General features: G+C 40.3%; 1 protein-coding gene across 10 annotated transcripts in view; it reads left to right on the plus strand.

Moving 5' to 3' along the window:
* The window catches only part of TNRC6C (trinucleotide repeat containing adaptor 6C), a 147,882-nt gene that overhangs the window by 17,152 nt on the left and 109,480 nt on the right, over window positions 1-21,250 (plus strand). For 2 of the 10 annotated variants that reach the window (XM_063656546.1, XM_063656550.1), the window contains exon 1: window positions 20,493-20,675. The exons of 1 other annotated variant lie outside the window; for it this stretch is intronic. In XM_063656546.1, the coding sequence (XP_063512616.1) occupies window positions 20,665-20,675 (11 nt within the window). In that variant the 5' untranslated portion in view covers window positions 20,493-20,664. Of the gene's footprint in view, window positions 1-2,479; window positions 4,312-4,859; window positions 7,085-20,490; window positions 20,676-21,250 lie in introns of those variants that run through there. 7 more of the 10 variants (XM_063656542.1, XM_063656547.1, XM_054456658.2 and 4 more) reach the window with 6 other exon arrangements.

Raw genomic sequence — 21,250 nt, forward strand, 5'->3', positions numbered from 1 at the left:
CTGTAATTTCAAAGAAGTGAGTCAAATTTAACCATATCATAGACATGACTATAGTAATCACTTTGGTATGTTTTACAAGGTGGGCGAGGGAGGTTGTTTTGCCCTGAAAACATCTACAAATGCTAGTGTATAAAATTGAGCAAAAGATGTGGGATAGAGATTGAATTCATATTCTTTGTGAAGACTATTAGGATTTGTTCTTGTGATGATCAGATTGTCAGTTCAGTTTACTGTATTTCACACACAGTAGCCCCAGTTAGAGTTCCAGAAATGCTTATAAATTTGTCTCCTGTGGTATTACCTTAATGTGATGTTGGATTCTTCATCGCTGAAGTCAGCTATTCAGGTAAAACTTTATTTGGCAAGATCAGATACCTAAGCAATATATAGTCACTAAGTCACTTCATATATAAAACTTGGGGCTGGATACGGTGGCTCATGCCTGTAATCCCAGCACTTTGGGACGCCAAGGCAGGTGGATCACCTGAGGTCAGGAGTTAGAGATCAGCCTAACCAATATGGTGAAACCCCATCTCTACTAAAAATACAAAAATTAGCTGGGCGTGGTCGCAGGTGCTTATAATCCCAGCTACTCGGGAGGCTGAGGCAGGAGAATTGCTTGAATCCAGGTGGTGGAGGTTGCAGTGAGCCAAGATTGCACCATTGCACTCCAGCTCAGGTGACAAGAGCAAGATTCTATCTCAGGAAAAAAACAAAAACAAAAAAAAACTTGGTTTCCCCTTCATTTTACAGGTATGTTAAAGAGGAAAAAAATAGAATGCTTAACATGTTGCTACTTGTGTACAAATTGTATTAATCATTATATGATAAATGTTTCCAGATGGTATCTATTTTATGGTACTTAGACTTTCTGACCTTTATAATGATTACTATATATACGTTTTCTTTCTCCTACTAGATTATAAACTCCTTGAAGGTAGGATTCATGTTTAGTTTATCTTTTCATAAAACTTAGCTATGTATATTGATTTATACATATGCATTTAGTAAATAGAGCTTGATTAATTGAATAAATCTTCATATGTAGTAGATTTCTATATTGACTTCTGCTGGTATCAATTTTCTCTTCAAAGTTTGATGAGATAGGAGTGATGGGGAAAATATGAAGAGCATTAATGTATCATTTTCACTTCCACTAGTATCTTTGCTAGACCCCTAATCTCCAGTAGTTTTAAAGCTTTGGGTTATGAAAAGGAACTCCTTGTCTCTGAAGTGGTAGATATTTTTTATGATATGTTGCAAAACAAAAAGACAACTTTTTAGCTCAGAAGGAAACCAGCATTTATTAAGCCCTAGCTGTGTGCTAGGATAGGATCTTTTAAGTAGTCCCAGATCCCTTTGAGAATTCAGAAAACCTAAATAAAACAAGAAAGAAATTTTAATTATAAAAGAATTATCTCCAAAAAGTTTCTGCTTTTCACCTTTTCATGCTTTTAATATTTACTATGTAAATTGCCTAAGAACTTAAAAAAGAGGGACAGCTTTCCAGTTTATTTTATGAAGCTAACATACCAAAGACACAAAAAATGATAGGCAAATATCTAACTTTAGATTTTTGTCACATAAGTGTATGTGAGACTCTTAAAATAATTTACCAGAAAGTGTAATTCATCAGTATCAGTATTTTTTCTTTAAAACCTCTTTTTTTTTTTTTTTTTTTTTGAGACAGAGTGTCGCTCTGTCACCTAGGCTGGAGTGCAGTGACGCAATCTCAGCTCACTGCAAGCTCTGCCTCCCGGGTTCACACCATTCTTCTGCCTCAGCCTCCCGAGTAACTGGGACTACAAGCGCCTGCCACCACGCCCGGCTAGTTTTTTGCATTTTTTTAGTAGAGACGGCATTTCACCGTGTTAGCCAGGATGGTCTCGATCTCCTGACCTCGTGATCCGCCTGCCTGGGCCTCCCAAAGTGCTGGGATTACAGGCGTGAGCCACCGCGCCCGGCCTAAAACCTCTTTCTAAAGAGAATTTGAGACAAATGCAACAGCATATTAAAACAATAGAAGAGTAGAAGTAAGGCTTATCTTTAGAATGCAAAGAACTCTACTAATATTCCTCCACAGTGGTGGATCAAGGAAGTAAATTCATAAGATTATCTCACTTGCTACCTGTAAGGTCATATAGTAAAACTCAGTATTATTTTGGATGTCTGCTTCTGGCTAAGACAGACTAGCCAGTGTCAGACCAACCCTGCTACCAGGAACTAAAATGCTTAGGCAAATAATAAAAAGCAACTGTTTGAAGGTATTAGAAGCTACTAGGACATTGAAGACTTTGAGGCCAAGATCCCAGAGAGAAGGGAGGTCTAAAGAGGCAGAATAAACATTTGGTGCCACATGATCCCTCAGAAGCATTTGCCAGCTTCAGTGCTAGGACTGAAAACCTGAACAAAAAGCTGAGGTTGAGCAGCTAAGCAGAGTTTTCAATAGATGTCGGAGGCTGGGGTCACAAAAACGGGAGTTCAGGGATGACAGACCCTGGTAAACATCCCAGGCTTTTGGTTGGAACCACCCCTCTTACCCCTTAAAAACCCCAACTTTTTACCCTAGGTGTATGGTGAACCTAAAAATTTTCCTGAAATCCAGCCGTCACAAAACACAAAAACTTAGTTTTGAATTGGCTGAAATAGATTAAAGTGATTCACCCTTGCTCTTAAATGCTTGTCAGAAGCAAAACTAAATCCTCTCTAGAGGAAGGTAACATTCACAGCCTCAGCTTATCTCCAGAATTTTGTGCATGCAAGGTGAACATTCAGTCAAAAACTAAGCATATAAAAAGACAGGTGATAAGGTTACCCACAGGAGATCCAGATATTAGGGTTATCAGACATGGACCTTAAGGTAATGTTGATAAATATGTTTAGTAAATTAAGTGACAAATGGAGGATTTCAGAAAGAACTGGACACTATTAAAAAAGTTAAGTGGAAATTCTGGAATTGAAAAGTGCAATATAGGGTGACAATAGTTTACAATAATCTTTTGTATGTTTTAAAATAGCTAGAAGAGAAGAATTTGAATTTTTTAACATAAAGACATTTAAGGTGATGGATATCCCAATTACACTGATTTGATCCTTACAAATCATATGAATGTACTAAATTATCACATGAATCCTGAGAGTAGGTGTATCTGTTATGCATCAATTAAAAATTAAAAAGAACTTTTAAAAGTACAGTAACTCAAATTAGGAATTAAACAGGAGGGTTTAATGGTATTCTTAGCTGAAGAAAAAATTAGTAAACTAGAAGATAGATCAGAAGACAATATCCATACCAAAGCACAGAGAGACAAAAGGATGGAAAATGAAAAGAAAAAGAAAAATTTGCAAGAGACAAATGGGACACTGTTAAAAGTCTAAAATACTTACAATTAGAATCTCAGGAGAGGAGAAAGAATAGGTCAGAGGCAATAGTAAAAGACATAATGACTTGAGAATCTTCCAAAACTAATACAAACTTGCATATTTGAGAATCACTGTAGCTCTAAGCAGAATCAATACCAAAAAACAAAAATAAAGGGAAAAGAGAGGAAAAATTGCCAAAACAAAGAAAATCTTAAAATCAGCCAAAGGAGGAAAAAGATACATTACCTTCAAAGGAGTAGCAATAAAGACTGACAGTCTACTTTGTGAAGAAATGGAAATGAAAATACAGTGGAATGATATCTTCAAAGTGTTGTAAGAAAATAACTGCCAACCTAGAAATCTGTATGAAGCAAAAATATCTTTCAAAAATGAAGTGAATGTAGACATCTTCAGACAGACAAAAATTAGAATTCATCACCAGCAGATCTACACTAGAGGTACTCTAAAGAAAGTTCTTCAGGTAAAAGGAAAATTATCCCATCTGGAAGCGTGGAGATGCAGGAAGGAGTAAAGAGCACTGGAAAGGATAGATAGACGAATACAGCTAAAGTAATGTGAACTGTGAAAACTGTAAAAATATTGATAGGTGCAGTAAACCACCATGGCACACGTTTACGTATGTAACAAACCTGCACATCCTGCACATGTACCTGGAACTTAAAAATTTTTAAAGTAAAAATAATATATGGCAACAGCAACACAGAAAGCTGGAAGAGAGTTCTGATGGGGGAAAAACAGGTTATTTTTCCTCGGCTCTCACTCTCCAACAGTGATCATCACACAGGACTTCTTTGACCAAATGTGTGGATTTCTCCCCACGTGCCAAGCAAGCAGTCAGTTCTGCAGTGGACACCAGCTGGATCTGTGAGCAAATATGTGAGGGTTTCTTCTCACACATCAAACAAGGAGTTCTGCTGTGGATATCAGGTGGGTACCCTCCAATTTCATTTTAACATTATCTACCTGGAGATAACTCAGATCTCACAGGTTGAAGACTCAGTCTTCAAGACTGTCCCTCCTTGAGACACCAGTTGCAAGTCTAGGCCTCCAGAACTTCTGACCCACTAGCTTCAAGTTGGGATTCCCACCACCCCTCTTTGGGTTCAGTTAATTTGCTAGAGTGGCTCACAGAACTCAGGGAAATAATTACGTTTACCAGGTTATTACAAAGGATATTATGAAGGAAACAGATGAAGAAATGCCTAGAACAAGGTATGGGGGGTGGGTGCTTCCGTGCCCTCTCTGTTGCACCGTCCTCCTGGCATCTCCATTTGCTCGGGCATTTGGAAGCTCTCCAAACCCAATCCTTTTGGGTTTGTTTTGTTTGGTTTTTTGGTTTTTTGAGGCTGTCTGACTCTATTGCCCAGGCTGGAGTGCAGTGGTGCAGTTATGGCTCACTGCAGCCTCAACCTCCTGGACTCAAGCCATCCTCCCACGTCAGCCTCCTGAGTAGCTGGGACTCCAGGCACGTACCATCATGCTAGGCTAATTTTTTTAAAAAAATTTTGTAGAGGTGGGTTCCCACTGTGTTGGCCAAACTAGTCCCACCTTGGCCTCCCAAAGTGCTGGGATTACACTTTGGGAGCCACTGCTCCTAGCCCCTTTTGGGTTTTTATGAGACTTCATTATGAAGGCATCATTGATTAAGCCATTGGCCACTAGTGATCAACTTAACCTTCAGCCCCTCTACCCTCCCTGGAGATTGGAGGGTAGGGCTGAAAGTCTTAACCTTCTAATCCTGCCTTGGTGTTTATGGAGACCAGCCCCCATCCTGAAGCTACCAAGAGGCTGCCAGCTATCAGTCAACTCATTAGCATACAAAAAGACATTACTTTGGAGTTTGGAAGGATTTTAGGAATTATATGCCAGGAAGCAGGATGGAAGACCAAATATATATTTCACAGTATTACAAAGATAAATATAGTTTAAATGTCCTCAGGTCTTTGTAATTTATATTAGATTTTAATGAGTCAGAGATAGTAATATCTAGGGTAGTCCTTCTCAATCACATTTGGTGAGAGAATCACATCATAATGTTCAAAGACAGCAAACTTCAACATGTGGGTCAAATCTGGCCTGCCAACTCTTTTAGTAAATAATGTTTTATTGGTGGAACACCACCATGCCCGTTAGTTTACATATTGTCTATGGCTGGATTCATGCTGCACCACCAGAATTGAGTAGCTGCTACAGAGACATTGTGGTCCACAAAGCTTAAATTTATTGTCTAGCCCTTGATAGAAGAGATTTGACAACCCCTAGGTGTTGTGGACTGAGTGTATGTGTTCCCCAAAGATTTGTATGTTGAAATTCTAATCTCCAGCGTGATGGTGTTAGGAAGTGGGGCCTTTGGGAGGTATTTAGTTCATGAAGATGGAACCCTCACAAATGGGATTAGAGACACAGAGTTCTTGCTTTCTACTCTCTGCCATATGGGGACACAGCAAGAAGAATGCCATCTGCAAGCCAGGAAGAGGGTCTCCGCCAGAACTTGACCATGATGGCACCCTGGTCTTGGAGGGTCTGTAGAACCCAGCCTCTAGAACTATGAGAAATAAATGTTTGTTGTGTGAGCCACCCGGTCTATGGTATTTTTGTTAGTAGCAGCCAGAACTAAGACATCTGTGCTAAGGCATCTATTATATATTATGAATTAACTTCTTTACATTTAGAATGCCTTGTAAGAACTGAAAAAAAAAATAGTCACTCAGAATGTTTTCTGCAGGACATAATTCTTTCATAGATCTTGAGTTGATTAGAGTAACTACTAAAAGGATAGAAAGAAAATTTATAGCTACCAAGCTAATAGAGAAGGAGAAAGGAAATAAAATAATAAAAACCACTTACTGTCCAAAAAAAGACAAAAAAGAAAAAAGGAACATAGAATAGGAGGAACAAGGCCAGGCACGGTGGCTCATGCCTGTAGTCCCAGCACTATGGGAGACTGAGGCAGGCAGATCACCTGAGGTCAGGAGTCCAAGACCAGCCTGGCCAACATGGTGAAACCCCATCCCTACTAAAAATAAGAAATTAGCCAGATGTGGTGGCACATGCCTGTAGTCCCAGCTACTCGGGAGGCTAAGGCAGGAGAATTGTTTAAATCTAGGAGGCAGAGATTGCAGTGAGCCGAGATTGTGCCACTGCACTCCAGCCTGGGTGACAGAGCAAGATTTAATCTCAAAAAAAAAGGAGGGACAAGTTCAAAACAAGTAGTAAGATGGTTAATTTAAGTAGTAACAGACAAAATGGACTTTTAGGCAAGACATCCCTAGAAACAAGGAAATTTTGTAATGAAAACTGAGTCAGTCCACCAAGAAATATGTATGCACCTAATAACAGCTTCAAAAGACAAAAGCCAACAGAATCAAAAGGACAAAAAGATAGATTCAGTATCCCTATTTCATCTATTATACACAAATTAGGGAGAGCAGGATATTTGTTGAATATGGCATAAATTCACAGACCAACTTTCATATTATACTTACTGGTAAAATCCTGAAAGCAGTCTCTCATTGTTATTATACCTTATAACCCACCCCTAGAATTTCTGCTTCCCATTCTAGCAACTGAGTTCTGCTGGTATTTGGAGTTCTTGTTTTCCAATAGGGAATGTTACTACCAGAGGACACAGAAAGGTTCCATTGAATTGAAAGATGAGGCTATAACCCATTTGGGACTGTTGATGCCACTGAACCAACAGGTAGGAAAAGAGGTCACTCTCCTGACTAGAGTGCTTAATTCTGATTACTAAGGCAAAATGGGGTAATGCTATACAATGGGGGCAGGGAGGAGGATGTTTGTAACTCAGGATTCTCTAGAGTATCTCTTAGTACTTCTTTGCACCATATTAGAGGCAAAATGAAAAACTGCAGTATTCAAGAAAAGGCAGGTCTGTTGAGGAGTCACATCTTTCAGGAATGAAGGTTTAGGTCACCCTGTCATGTTGAGAACCCTGACTGGCTGAGGTTCTGATTGAGGTCACAAGAAATGTTGGATGCATAGTGAAAGAAGAAAGTTAGGGACACCATCCATGGCTTCATAACCGGTGCAGAAGCAAGGATTGTAGTAACTTAGCATATTTTTTCTTGTGTCTGTATGTTTATATGTATTAACTTTTCTTTTTTCCCCCTTATTTTATATATAATTACTGGAAGTTAATTAAACAATTTGATCTTTAGAGAACAGAATATTTAGTGGGACTGTTAACTGAATTTTAAGGAGTAATTAATATAGCCAGTGATTAATACAATGTCTGTTCAGAGTGTAGTTCCTCATTTTGGGGAGAAGGTGAGAACGTGTTCATTTATAGGAAGGTAGCTGCATGTTATTAGGTGGAATCAGAGTTGTTTTGATACTTCAAATATAGAGGGTGTATATGGAAGCCAAGTAGCCAAAGGGGTGGACTATGCCAGTTATTTATTGTTGCTCAGTTCCCAGTTTATGTAAATCCGCATCCATTTATGCCCTGCTTTTGATACAGGAGCTGGGCACTGTAGACATTTCCCTTTGGTGAGCTGGCTTCACTTTAGGCTTTGCCAGTGGAAGCACTGGAGACACAATGTAAGGAGGAATAGAGAAGAAAAGGGTCTTCCCAGCCAGGCACGGTGGCTCACGCCTGTAATCCCAGCATTTTGGGAAACCAAGGCAGGACGATTGCTTGAGCCCAGGAGTTTGAGGCCAGACTGGGCAACATAGTAAGACCTCGTCAATACTTAAAAAAAAAAAAAAAACAGCCACGTGTGGTGGCGCATGCATCAGTGTCAGCTACTCCAGAGGCTAAGGTGGGAGGATCGCTTGATTGAGGCTGCAGTGAGCTGTGATTGCACCACTGCACCCCAGCCTAAATGTCAGAGCTAGATTCTGTCTCAAAAAAAAGAAGTAGCGGGTATCTCTCCACTCCCTCCTTCCAGTGCGTGTGCTTTTGGTGCAGCAGTCAGCAGGCTGGCATAGGAGAGCCCTGGCAGTGCTCACCTCAGTGGTGCCTGTGAAGCAGCGTCAGCCCACCTGTACCCTCAAGGAAGTTTCTCTGCCTCCTAGTAGGGCCCTCCTGTGGACCACCTCTTCCCTGTTCCCTCTTCTAGGTCTTTCTGCTACTCTCTAGCTGTGTGTTCTGTGGCAGCCACACCCTCTCCAGTCCTGCGTGGAAGGATCTTCCTCTGAGTTCTTAGCCTCTTTCTTATACGTACATACACACACACACACACACACACACACACACACACACACTTTTAGCTTGGAGCTATTATAGTAAGTATCTGCTTTCTGCATTTGCTCTCTCTGGACCCCATAAGGAACTATTTTTACCCCTCTAAAAACATAACCACCTTTCACTAGTTAACACATCTTCATATTAACTCTATCCTGTTCAAGTTATTGGTATGGTTTCTGGCTCCTGACTATTCCCTAAGACTTACTAACAACATTACTATTTAATCTTTAACGTTGTTGTCTAAAGCTACGCCAGTTAAATAAGACAGGTGCATTCATTTTCTGTTTTTGCGTAACAAATTACCACAAACTTAAGAGGTTTAAAGCATGATCAGTGTTACTTCATAGTCCTTCGTAGTTCTTTTGGTCCTTGTTTCCTTGCTAGCTGTCAGAGGAGTTGTTCTCAATTCCTAGGCTACCTATGTTCCTTGCCTTGTAGCCTCCATCTTTAAAACAGCAACTGTGAGGCCAGGCGCAGTGGCTCACGCCTGTAATCCCAGCACTTTGGAAGGCCGAGGCGGGCGGATCATGAAGTCAGGAGATCGAGACCATCTGCCTAACACAGTGAAACCCCGTCTCTACTAAAAATACAAAAAAAAAAAATTAGCCGGGTGTGGTGACAGGCACCTATAGTCCCAGCTACTCGGGAGGCCGAGGCAGGAGAATGGTGTGAACCCTGGAGGCAGAGGTTGCAGTGAGCCGAGATCGCGCCACTGCACTCCAGCCTGGGCGACAGAGCGAGACTCTGTCTCAAAAAAAAAAAATCCAGCGACTGTGTTGAATCTGTCTCATACTTTGAACTTCTGACATCCTCTGTCTCTGACCTCTAAGCCCAAATTTAAAGGGTTAATCGGGCCCACTTGGATGGATAGTCTCTCTGTCTTAAGGTCAACTGATTTGGGATTTGAATTACGTCTGCACAGTCCCTGCAAATAGTACCTACGTTCATGTTTGATTAACTAGGGGAAGGTATGTGTACCCCAGGTGCCAGGAATCTTAGGAGGAATCTTAGAATTCTGATTACCAAAACAGGAAATAGAAATTAAGCCATGAAAAAATGGTTGTTATTTACAGATTGTATACCCAGAAAACCCAAGATGATAAGCTAAAAAATTATTTGATGCAGTATAGATAAGTCAGTAACTGGACTAGATACTTACCATCAGTAACCATTCAGGCAATCCACAGGATATTTGATCTAATACATAAAAATCAATTTTTTAAAAAATTATAAAATACCTAGAAATGAGCTTAACGTGTACAGGAAATAAATATGAAGAAATGGGCGGGGCGCGGTGGCTCACACCTGTAATCCCAGCACTTGGAAGGCCGAGGTGGGCGGATCACCCGAGGTCGGGAGTTTGAGACCATCCTGACCAACATGGAGAAACCTCATCTCTACTAAAAATACAAAATTAGCCGGGCATGGTGGCACATGCCTGTAATCCCAGCCATTTGGGAGGCTGAGGCAGGAGAATCGCTTGAACCCGGGAGACAGGTTGCGGTGAGCCGAGATCGCGCCATTGCACTCCAGCCTGGACAACAAGAGTGAAACTCCATCTCAAAAAAAAAAAAAAAAAGAAGAAGAAGAAATGACAATTTCACTGAAAGAGGGAAAAAAAATGGAGAGATGTTCTCAAATATGAAAATTAATTCTTACAGAGCTTTCAGTTCATTAATTTGTATGTTTAAAGCAATTCTAATTTTTAAAAAAGATATATTTTTCTTTTGGAGCATGACAATATGGTTGTAAATTTTATCTGGAAGGATAAAATAATAAATACTTTTAAAAAAATAATGAAAGGAACCTAGTGGTAGCAGATAACCAAAATTTTATGAAACTGGAATAATTTAAATAGTGTCATTATGGCAGAAGCGTGCAGTTATTAATGGAGCAGAATGGTCTTCAGGCCCATCTGTTATACATGAATTTGATGTATGAAGAGCCATTGTCACAAATGAGCAGATACAGGAAGGATCATTTAGTCCTGGTGCACTAAATGACGCCCAGGCACTGTTAGTTACAGAAAAGAAGGTAGAATCTAGTGTCTACCACACACCAAAATAAACTTTAAATGAAGTATCATCTGTATAATAGAAAAAATTTTAAGAAATCTAGAGAATAAAAATAGCTAATTTGAATAGTTCCTATAAATACAAGTAAAATCTCATGAAAATTTTTGGTAGAATTTTATTAGCGTTTAAAACTTGGTGAATGCCAAAAACAAAAGGCAGACAAAAACTGGGGGAAATGTTTACAGCAATATGATTAAAGGTTAATGTATTTAACATGTATAAACTTAATAAATTTATATGAAGACGCCCACTAAGAACTGAAGAGACAGGCCAGAATATATAGACAGGCAATGTACAGAAAATGAAATTCATGTGGGATAACCAATATGGGGAAATACGTTCATTAATAGTCAAAGAATTGTAAATTAAGGCCATTGAAATACTTTTTCTATCAGATTAGCAAGGATTAAAAATTAATAATACTCAGTGCTTATGAGAGTGTTGTGAAATAAGCACACTTGTATTCAGCTAATAAAACTACAGATTATTAAAATGCTTTTGGAAGCAGTTTCATAATGAAACCCTTAATTATACCCTTTTGTTTTAGGAAGTCTGTTTCTGGACATCTCTCCTAAGACAATCACAAATACAGAACAAGCTGGAATAATCACCAATACAGAACAAATATAAACAAAGGGGATTAGTGATAAAAACAGTGTCAAATGGAAACACCTAAATAAGCAACCGGAGAATTAAGTAAATTATGGTCCATCAACAAAATATTTTGTTGTCAATTACAAATTATATTTGCGGAGTTTTTTTGTTGTTTGTTTGTTTTTTGGAGACAGTCTCGCTCTGTCGCCCAGGCTGGAGTGCAGTGGCGCGAGCACCATCTCAGCTCACTGCAACCTCCGCCTCCCGGGTTCAAGCGATTCTCTTGCTTCACCCTTCCAAGTAGCTGGGATTACAGGCACACGCCACCATGCCTGGCCAATTTTTATATTTTTAGTAGAGACGGGGTTTCACTGTGTTGGTCAGGCTGGTCTCGAACTCCTGACCTCAAGTTATCCGCCCGCCTCGGCCTCTCAAAGTGCTGGGATTATAGATGTGAGCCACCGCGCCCGGCCTGAAGTAAGCATTTTTTAAGAGTGTAAATTAAGATGGTGGTCAACTGTGTACCAGCAGTACTGTGCCAATTAGAAATATTTATCAGCTATGGCCAGGCACAGTGGCTCATGCCTGTAATTCCAGCACTTTGGGAGGCCAAGGCAGGAGGATTGCTTTAGGCCAGAAGTTTGAGACCAGCCTGGGCAACAGGGTGAGACTCCGTCTCAAAAAAGAAAAAATGAGACCTTGTCTCTACAAAAAATTTAAAAACTAAGAAACTTACCTGGGTGTGGTGTAGCCTGTGGTCTCAGCTACTCAGGAGGCTGAGGTGGGAGAGTCACGAGCCCAGGAGGTCGAGTGAACTCTGATAGCACCACTGCACTCCAGCCTGGGTGGCAGAGTGAGACTCTATCTCTTTACACACACACACACACACACACATTTTCCAGCTATTTATTCTTCCATTGCATCTTCAACACACACACACACACACACACACACACACACACACACACACACACACACGCATTTTCCAGCTATTTATTCTTCCATTGCATCTTCTTCCCAGCATCAGAATTTCTTCTCTTCATCTGCCCATCTGTGAATCTGTTCTCACAGAAGATTGTTCCTGTACTTTGATGATTCTTCCCGTTAAAAACTCATAGCTTCCATTTTTGCTTTTCTCTTCTTTTATCTGAGCATAGTTAGAGTCCACAAAAGTTTGGTTATAATTAGCATTTTTACCACCAGGGGCTATTATTTGTATTTCAAACAGTTTTTCAAATTTTAAAACTGCTTCAGTGGAATTTGAAACTATGCAATTGTTTCTTTCAGTGTTGAACATCATTCTTTGGGTGCTGAATGTTTAAATTCTGTGTTATGGTACATGTGTCTAGAAATGAAAACAGTTAGTGGGGAAAATAACATTAATGTTCAAGGAGACTTTTTATACTTTTACCTGAGAGATGCAAGGGTGTATAGATTTAAAATGTAAGAGCCACATTCTGGATCATCTTCATTTCAAGTAGTTGTGTTTACTGCCGTTTTCTAAAATGTAAGCTCCACGAAAGCAGGGTCCTAGAACATCATGTGGCACATATAGTACACTCTTAATAAATATGTGTTGAATGAAAGATTGGATTTTCACCTGGTGGAAGTATCTACAACTAGAAGTCTTGAGTATGTAGACCTCAGAGCATCTGAATTTCTTGGAATTTGTGTCACTTAACGCAATGTTACTTTGTTGCCTTAAAGTGGCAGTTCTGAAGAAGGGAGGGAGCAGCCCCTTGGCAGGCCTTTGGAAGGATGGACTTTTGTTTAGGGATGTCATGCGCTTCGAGTTGGGTACAATGGCATTTAGTGGGTAGGAGCCAGAGGTCCTAGGTATTCTGTGCCTGGACCTACTTCCGTCCAAGAAAGACTGTTAGTACATCTGTTATGACTTCTGAATTTCGCTCTGGATATTATGTAGGTGAAAAACTTACTTAAGCTCAGAACCTATTTTACATGTGTAGAATTTTTTGTGCTGTTGTAATATATGCTGAGTTTCTGGAAACTCAGGAAAGCAACTGTCATATACATTCAGGGAAGGTTGTACTTTGTCTGGGACTTGCTCAGTAGTTAACTCATTTGGGAAATCTCTTCACCTGCTAATCAGTGCCAGTCATGGAATTTGAGTTGCAATGCCAACTTTATTTTCTTCATAGTACTTAGGAAATTACTTATGAAAAACTGAAATTACTTTGTTTATTTACCTGTGTTTGTATTTGTTTACCCACTAACTGTAAGCTGTTGATAATAGGGATCTTACGTATCTTGTCAGTGGATGGCCTTACACCTAAAATCAAGTCTGGCACATTGTATGGCCAGTTATTAATAAATGATGCCCAAATAATGGACAGATGTTTGAATGAGTGAATCATCCCCTTGGGCCTGATCTTTAAATGCTGTTGTTCCTTAAGCCCCCATCTCAGGCCCTCTTTCCTGTTTACTCTCAAACTCCCTTCCTACCTGATCTCAGCTATAACCCTCACTTTGATTTATATTTCTGCATTAACATCTGAAATTTTTCTCCAGTCTGGATCTTTCCTGTGAACTCTGGAATTTTACATTTAGCTCCCTTCCCAGTTTAATGTTTCAAGCATCTCAAATGTGAGGTGTCCTTCTCCGTGTTTATCTTAGTGAACGGACCACCATACACTTAGTCACACTGGTGAGAAGCCTATGGATTGTTCTTGACACCTCCCTCTCCCTTATGCCCATATCCAATTCATCACCCAGTTCTGTTCATTTTATCTTCTAAATGGTGTTCAAGCCTGCTTTGCATCCCCAGATCTAAACTACGAAGTCTAAACTCTTATATTGACTGCAGTAGCCTACGCATTGGTTTCCACCATTCCACTCTTACCTTCTTGTAATCTGTTCCACATAGGAGCCAGAATGATCTCATCAATAACTGATTGTTACTCCCTTGCTTAAAATTCTTCATTGGCTTCTCATTGCTCTGAAGATAAAGACAAAAAAATTTAACCTAAGTCTTCCCCACCAGACTGGGTGTGGCCATTTCTTTCATTGCTCTGCAGCCTTTAGGCCCCCCATCATCTTGCCGTTTCTCCAACATCCTGTGTGCCTTCCCACTGTAGAACTTTCATGCATGTTGTCCCCTGCTGTGCCACCAGGTCTCCTTCAGAACTTAGCTCACTTTCGTAGGAAATCTTCTGTGACCTCCTGACCAGCCAGAATCCTTCCTCTTAAGTGCTCTCATAGCACCCTGCACTTCTTATTAGCTGCTGTAATTAATGTATTATGAAGGGAATTGTCTGTCTTTCGCATAGAATTAAGTTTTTAAAAATTCATTAAGTGTAGGTATGGCCCCAATATGTTTATCTATATTATCACCATAAAGAATGGCCTACTAGCAACTATAACAATTTGTCTTCCATTATCTAATTGCTTTTTACTCAGTAATTTCGTAGGGTCGATCAGTTTGATTTGTTACTTCAGGGGCACGCTGTATTTCATTTGTTCTGAGAAGCACATTTTTCCCATTTTTAACATCTCTGAAATTGACATGCATCTTACAGTCAATGGCATATATATCATGGTATAATTGGCAGCATTTTTGTTTCTTAGTGATGCATAAAATAATGGTGCATCTTATATTCGAAGGTAGATTAGGTATAAAAGTTCGTATTTTATAACAGATTCATTCTGTAAGGGTTACCAGGGATGTATGTTGCTCGTTATTCTGTACAAGTGTTAATAGGATTTTTCTGTAGCTATAGCAGGTAACTGATGATATCTTGATCCCTTGAAGAAGTTCTGGCTGAAATCATTTTCATCATATTCCTGTAGAGTCGAATCTCAGGGGCTTGATTTATGTATTGTTTGTTCAGGTCACACACAAACCCCAATTTGTATGTGTATCTGTTTTGTTTTAGAAAAATTATTTTTTATCTATGTGTAGAGGTGGGCAGGCCATCTACTGGTTGCAGAGATGGTTAACTAACCCCCTGAATGCGTTCTCCCCCCATCTTCATTTTGAAAGAAGTTTTAGATGGGCACGTTTAGAGACATTTTCCCCAGCCTTCCTTGTGTCTAGATATGGGCAAGTTCTGGTCACTTGAATGTGAACAGAAATAATAACGTAAATTTCCAGGCATGAACCAAAAAGGAAATAATTTGCTCTTCAATTCCTTTTTTCCTTCCTCTAGTGAATAAAACAAACTTCAAGCAAGGATGCTTGGCCAGCCTCCCTGGACTGCAGGGGAGACACATCTTGAGCATGTTGTATTTTGGGGTCTCTTTGTTACAGCAGCTTCGCTTTTACTCTAACTAATATATATATAAGAAATTGTTTTGATTATCCTCTTCAATTTCTAAAAAATGAGGTCAACCTTACTATCAGTTCATTGTAAGTTTGAAGCATACGGCTGTCACTTTTGGACCACAATGAAGAATATGTGCTCTTTAGGGATACAGTGTGGTATGGATGCAGCGTATGCTTGAAACTCAGTCTGACCTCAGTTGAATGACGACAGCTCTGTGGCTCTGTCACTTACTGTCTGTGTCTGTACACAGAGGTCCTCTGAGCTTCATCCTCTGATCCTCTCCTTGAAGATGCAGGTGATACCTGTCTCAACAAGATCGATTTGAGGAGCGAATGAAGTCATCTATTTGAAAGACCTTCCAAGCCCAGTGCTGAGTAAATGACAGCTCTTGCTACCATTAGTTTTTCCAGAGACTATCACTTCACACTGTCTGCTGCCCTAGTATCTTTGCAGTTGGAACTCGGTATTTATGGAGGATTGTTTGATTTTCTAAGTTTTATTTTAAGATTAAGCAAAACCATTGGAAACCTTCACACTTGGACTGTGTTGCCTTGGCCCCCCAGAGAATTGCTGACTTTTTGCAAATTCCCTGAGTTTTCCCATCATGCTTTTTGGCTATCAAGAGGCTGCAGAAGATGATTTAATAAAGCCTACCCTTTGCACACACATGCTAGCGCCAAAAAGAAGCTGTCTAGTGCATGACTACGTCGCCTGTGTGAGGTGCCCACTAAAGTAACTTACTTTTAGACCTGAATGCTGGGGAAACTTTTTCTTCCCTTATAGAACAGGTAGGTGTTCTTATGGTTCATGAGAATCCGTAAAGGACAGAGAGAGGAATTAAATCAAATAGTAAAATAATGTGGCAGATTTTAGGTTACCTCTGAGTACGTGTTAATCCATTAGTAGATGTGGTTTCATTAAAGTCTTGGAGGAGGTAAACTCTACACTTATTTTATTTTATTTTTTTTTTTGAGATGGAGTCTCACTCTATTGCCCAGGCTGGAGTGCAGTGACGCGATTTTGGCTCACTGCAACCTCCGCCTCCTGGGTTCAAGCGATTCTCCTGCCTCAGCTTCCTGAGTAGCTGAGATTACACCCGCCATCATGCCCAGCTAATTTTTGTATATTTAGTAGAGACGGGGTTTTACCATGATGGCCAGGCTGGTCGCGAATTCCTGACCTCAGGTGACCCACCTGCCTCTGCCTCCCAAAGTGCTGGGATTACAGGCGTGAGCCACCGCGTGCGGCCCTATCACTTTTTTTTATTTTAAAAGAAACCAGAAAGCCAAAAGGTGGCAATTAGCAGTACATTGACTTTAAGAGAGTAATAGGAAACATTTGCTTCTTGAGATTGGTATATGAACATAGTATTAGATTTACAGTTCATACCAATTTTATGCTTTGAATTTTAGTTTTTGATGTAAGATAGTAATTTCCAGGAAGTTGTTTAAGGGACAGAAACAACGAGCTATAACTAGTAAATACTTGTTAGTATACAAAGTATGGGACTATGCAGCTCACAGTCTCAAATGTGATCTCAGTTTGCTCCAGTAATCAGTGTACTGCTTTGTGTTTGTTTAATGAACGACTAAAGAGTAAACTTAATTAGAACCCTTTTTTTTCTTATGAGGTAGTTCCCTTAGGATCTCTGTCTAAACTTTTGCAGGGTGTGGGCAGCATCTGAACCTGTTGTGTGTTTGAAAACAGGAAATTAAAATGTTTTTCTGTTAATTGATATTTTTCAGGTAAATTTTCTTCATTTTATGAAATTTAAGTTTTTACATTTCACATTTTTAATGTGAAATATTGACAAGCTTCTTAGTACCTGTGGGGGTTTTTTCCTGCAGCAATATAATCAGTCACTTGTTTTTCTACTTTGTTTCATTATAGAAACTATTGGCTGGGCACCGTGTCTCCCGCCTGAAATTCCAGCACTTTAGGAGGCTGAGGTGGGCAGATCACCTGAGGTCAGGCGTTTGAGCCCAGCCTGGTCAACATGGTGAAACCCCGTCTCTACTGAAAATACAAAAATTAGCCGGGCATTGTGGTGCATGCCTGTAATCCCAGCCACTCAGGAAGCTGAGGCAGGAGAATCACTTGAACCCAGGAGGCGAAGGTTGCAGTGAACCGAGATTGTGCCATTGCACTCCAGCCTGGGTGACAGATTGAGACTGTCTCAAAAAAAAAAAAAAAAAAAAGAAACTATTTAGGCAGACATTCATGTCCTTTATCAGCTTATTACTCCAGTGTAAACCCCTGAAACTCCTGTTATCCTCACATGCAAGCCCTGGGCTTCACGGATGTTTCTGGATCAAGGGACTGGGTGGATGGTGGTATCATCTCTTTTTATATTTGATTTTTCTCTTGTGCAGATTGTCATCAGACTTTCTGCCCAGGTCTTGTATGCTCACCTGCTCTCCCAAATTAAAATCCAACTTTGAACACAAGTTAGTTTAATGGCTCCTGAAACTGAATCCACACGGTTAACAGTCCTTTTAGTTCACAAAATTGCAAAACCTTTGAATAGAAAGCCACCCTGGGGATCATCTGCAGTCAGTTCTCATGTAGTTCTCATATTGATAACTGCCCCAGGCTCCGTTTCATCACTTCAGTGACTGACCAATGCTTATGTGGTCCTGGAACTTTGTCCTTTATTTTTTTGTAATTATGAAGGAGAACCTTTTCTAAACTTGCCCAAATATGCCACAAGTTTCAGAACACAGAAATACCATGAAGTTTAAAAAAAAAAAAAACAAAAAAAAACAGGCAAGTGCCAAATTCAAGCAAAAATAATTATTTCACTCCATCTGTCAGGGTTGATATTTCAGGTCTTTGTGCTATTAATTAAATACAGCTTGTTGTTTTATACTTTGATATAATTTTTTCTTTTAGGCACATCTGTGAATTTTATTTACTGATTGGTGTGACAGTATTTAAAAGTCTCCAGTTAATTGATAGGATTGAAATAAGCTCTAATTTATGGGCTCCTCTATCAGCCAAGAGAGAGAAACCATACAGTTATGTGAACAGGGAAAGGTGACCGTCAAGAATTGTTAACTGTAACGGGATTAGAATAATAAGGGATTGGCTAGTCAGAATAAAGAAAGCCTTAGAGGATTCAGGAATAGCAGATATGAGGAGGAGACCCCTACCCCCAGCCTGAGGTGGAACATCCAGTGAGAGATCACAGCCATGGCTCACGGGGTGGCAGAGAAGTCACATGATGCTGTGTTGCTGGAACTTGAAAGCAGTTCGTGGGAAGGCATCTCACCAGAGGCACTGTGCTACAAAACCGTCTGTGCAGGGGTGGCGACATGGCTGGAGTGTGCCTGCGGGATCCTGCCAGGGAGCCCTCTAGCCAGGAGGCAGAACTCTTCTGCTATGTCTCTAGTGCCCTGTACTGAAAAAGCTGAACATCATGCCAGCTGGCAAAGGAAAAATAGTTAAAGGCCACAGATTCATTTTCACAGAGCAGGCAAAAAGCAGAGTTTGGCACTGAGAGGCAGTAAATCCCCACCTCCAAACTCCTTCGTAGTTTTTTGGGAAAAGCATTATGCTTATCAGTGGTTACAGAATACATATTCCTAAGATTTCTTGCAAACAACGAAATCCCAAGCATTATTAATAACCACTCTGTAACACATAGGCCAGGATGTACCAGCAAGGACTACTGTATCTGAGAGACTGATTGGACATTTTCTTCTATTATTTTAGCACATTCAAAGTATATACACACACACACACACACACACACACACACACACGTGTCATTATATAATTGACTGAAAGTGGAGTGCTATTAAAATTATACTGTCATTTTCTGACTTAATTTGAGGTGACTTTAAACTCAGAAATCAAGAAAAGGTTTTCACAACATGGTACTGAAAACTCCCATACTTCTAGCGTGGGCAACACAGCAAGACACCATCTCCATAAAAAATTTAAAAATTAGCCAGGCGTGTTGATGTGTGCCTGAAGTCCCAGCTACACAAGATTCTGAGGTGGGAGGGTTGCTTGAGCCCAGGAGTTCGAGGCTGCAGTGAGCTGTGATCACACCACTGCACTTTAACCTGGGAGAAAGAGTGAGACCCTGTCTCAAAAACAAACAACAATCCTCCCATATTTGTAATGGACATGTTAATATAGCAATACTAAAGTAATTTTTATAGTGGTAAAAGTGTTTACTGAACCTACTTAGTTAAGACAAATCATAATCAAATAATGCTGCAGCCAGTCAGTGCTTACTGAGTTAGCCGAGGTTTAAATAAATAGATTGTTGATAAACTGCATTATCAAGATTCCTTGGTTACAGACAGTGGGAAGCAACTGTACAAATTTGAGGAAAAAAAGAGGAACAGTTGGAAGGAAGTGAGGTAGATGACAAAATTGAAGGACAAGCTGGAAAACTAGGACACAACCCGTGCAGCCTAGAGAATCCAGGTAGCAGGCACTGATGGCAGGTTTTGTAGGGCACAGTCAGTGCAGTGAATCCGCTCCAGCTGTCTGCCACTTCAATTCAGAGTTCCTATTCCAAGATGTGTCTTGATTGGCCTACTGTGAGTCTCATGCTCACCCCTTGGTCAGGGGATGGCAAAGCACTGAGATACCAGGCTGCAAAAACAACTTATTCCTGGACTCAGAGGGCATACCTCACAGACACTTAGTTTTTCTCTCCATTTCTTAGTTCCCTTCTTTGGTGTTGGCTTCATTTTTTGGCTCTCTCTGGTTGAAAGATGGTTGCAGTAACTTGCAGCCCTCTGATTCTGTTTGGTTCACATCCAGTGTCATCCCTGAATCTGAGCGCTGTGGCCCAGGGGACGCTGTGCCCTGCGATTAGTCAGACACAAAATGCATCCCTGGAGCCACTGCCCCTAAAAGTCCACAGATTGTGGATGAGAGGGAAATCAGGATACAGATACCAGTGGGAGGAGGAAAGGAAGCTGAGTGGCAAAGTAACAGACAATTCATCAACCTTATTTCACAGAGACAGCCAACCAAAATGAGAAGCATTACTTGTTCTGTGATAAAAAGCCAAATGGAAGAAGATAATATAGAAAGACATCGGTGAAATAAGGAGGTGGAATACCTATGTCAGTGGCTAGACAAGAAGCACCAAAAGATGTTTAAAAGGTGAGGGGCAAGAGACGCGTTTCTTAAGAAGCGTGGTCAGTTCAGGCTGCGGTAACTCCATACTGGGCTGCGGGGCTTTGTCTTGTTTTGTTTTAGCCATGATAGTGAGTCTTGAGAATTAAATCCTGGGGCTGAAGTCTGTATTAACTCTAAAATGAAAATAATATCAGAGTTCCTTTGAAATACCTGAGACCAGCTGATTTTGTCATACCTCTCTTACGATCTCCGTGATTCTTCACCGCCCTTCCGAAGTATAGGTCCCTGCTGTCATCTCTTCCTAACTAGTAATCAAATCCCAGTGCTGCTCTGAAGTTTCCTCATCCTTTTCTCCAGATCTTTCCCCCGTGCCTTGTGGTGCATGGTCCTCTGGTTAACAAAGACCTTTATCTTTAGCCCTGCACCCTCCTCAATGCCCCCAACACATACTGTCTTCACTTCATTGAAACCACTTCTCATCAGGCTGGGAATCAAGGTGGAGGGGAGACATGAGGGAAGGATTCAACATCCTCCTGAACCCTTTTCACCATAACCATTTATAACATTTTTTTGTTTTGTTTTGTTTTGAGATGGAGTCT

This window comes from Pongo pygmaeus, chromosome 19, assembly GCF_028885625.2.
Source record: "Pongo pygmaeus isolate AG05252 chromosome 19, NHGRI_mPonPyg2-v2.0_pri, whole genome shotgun sequence".
NCBI lineage: Eukaryota > Metazoa > Chordata > Mammalia > Primates > Hominidae > Pongo > Pongo pygmaeus.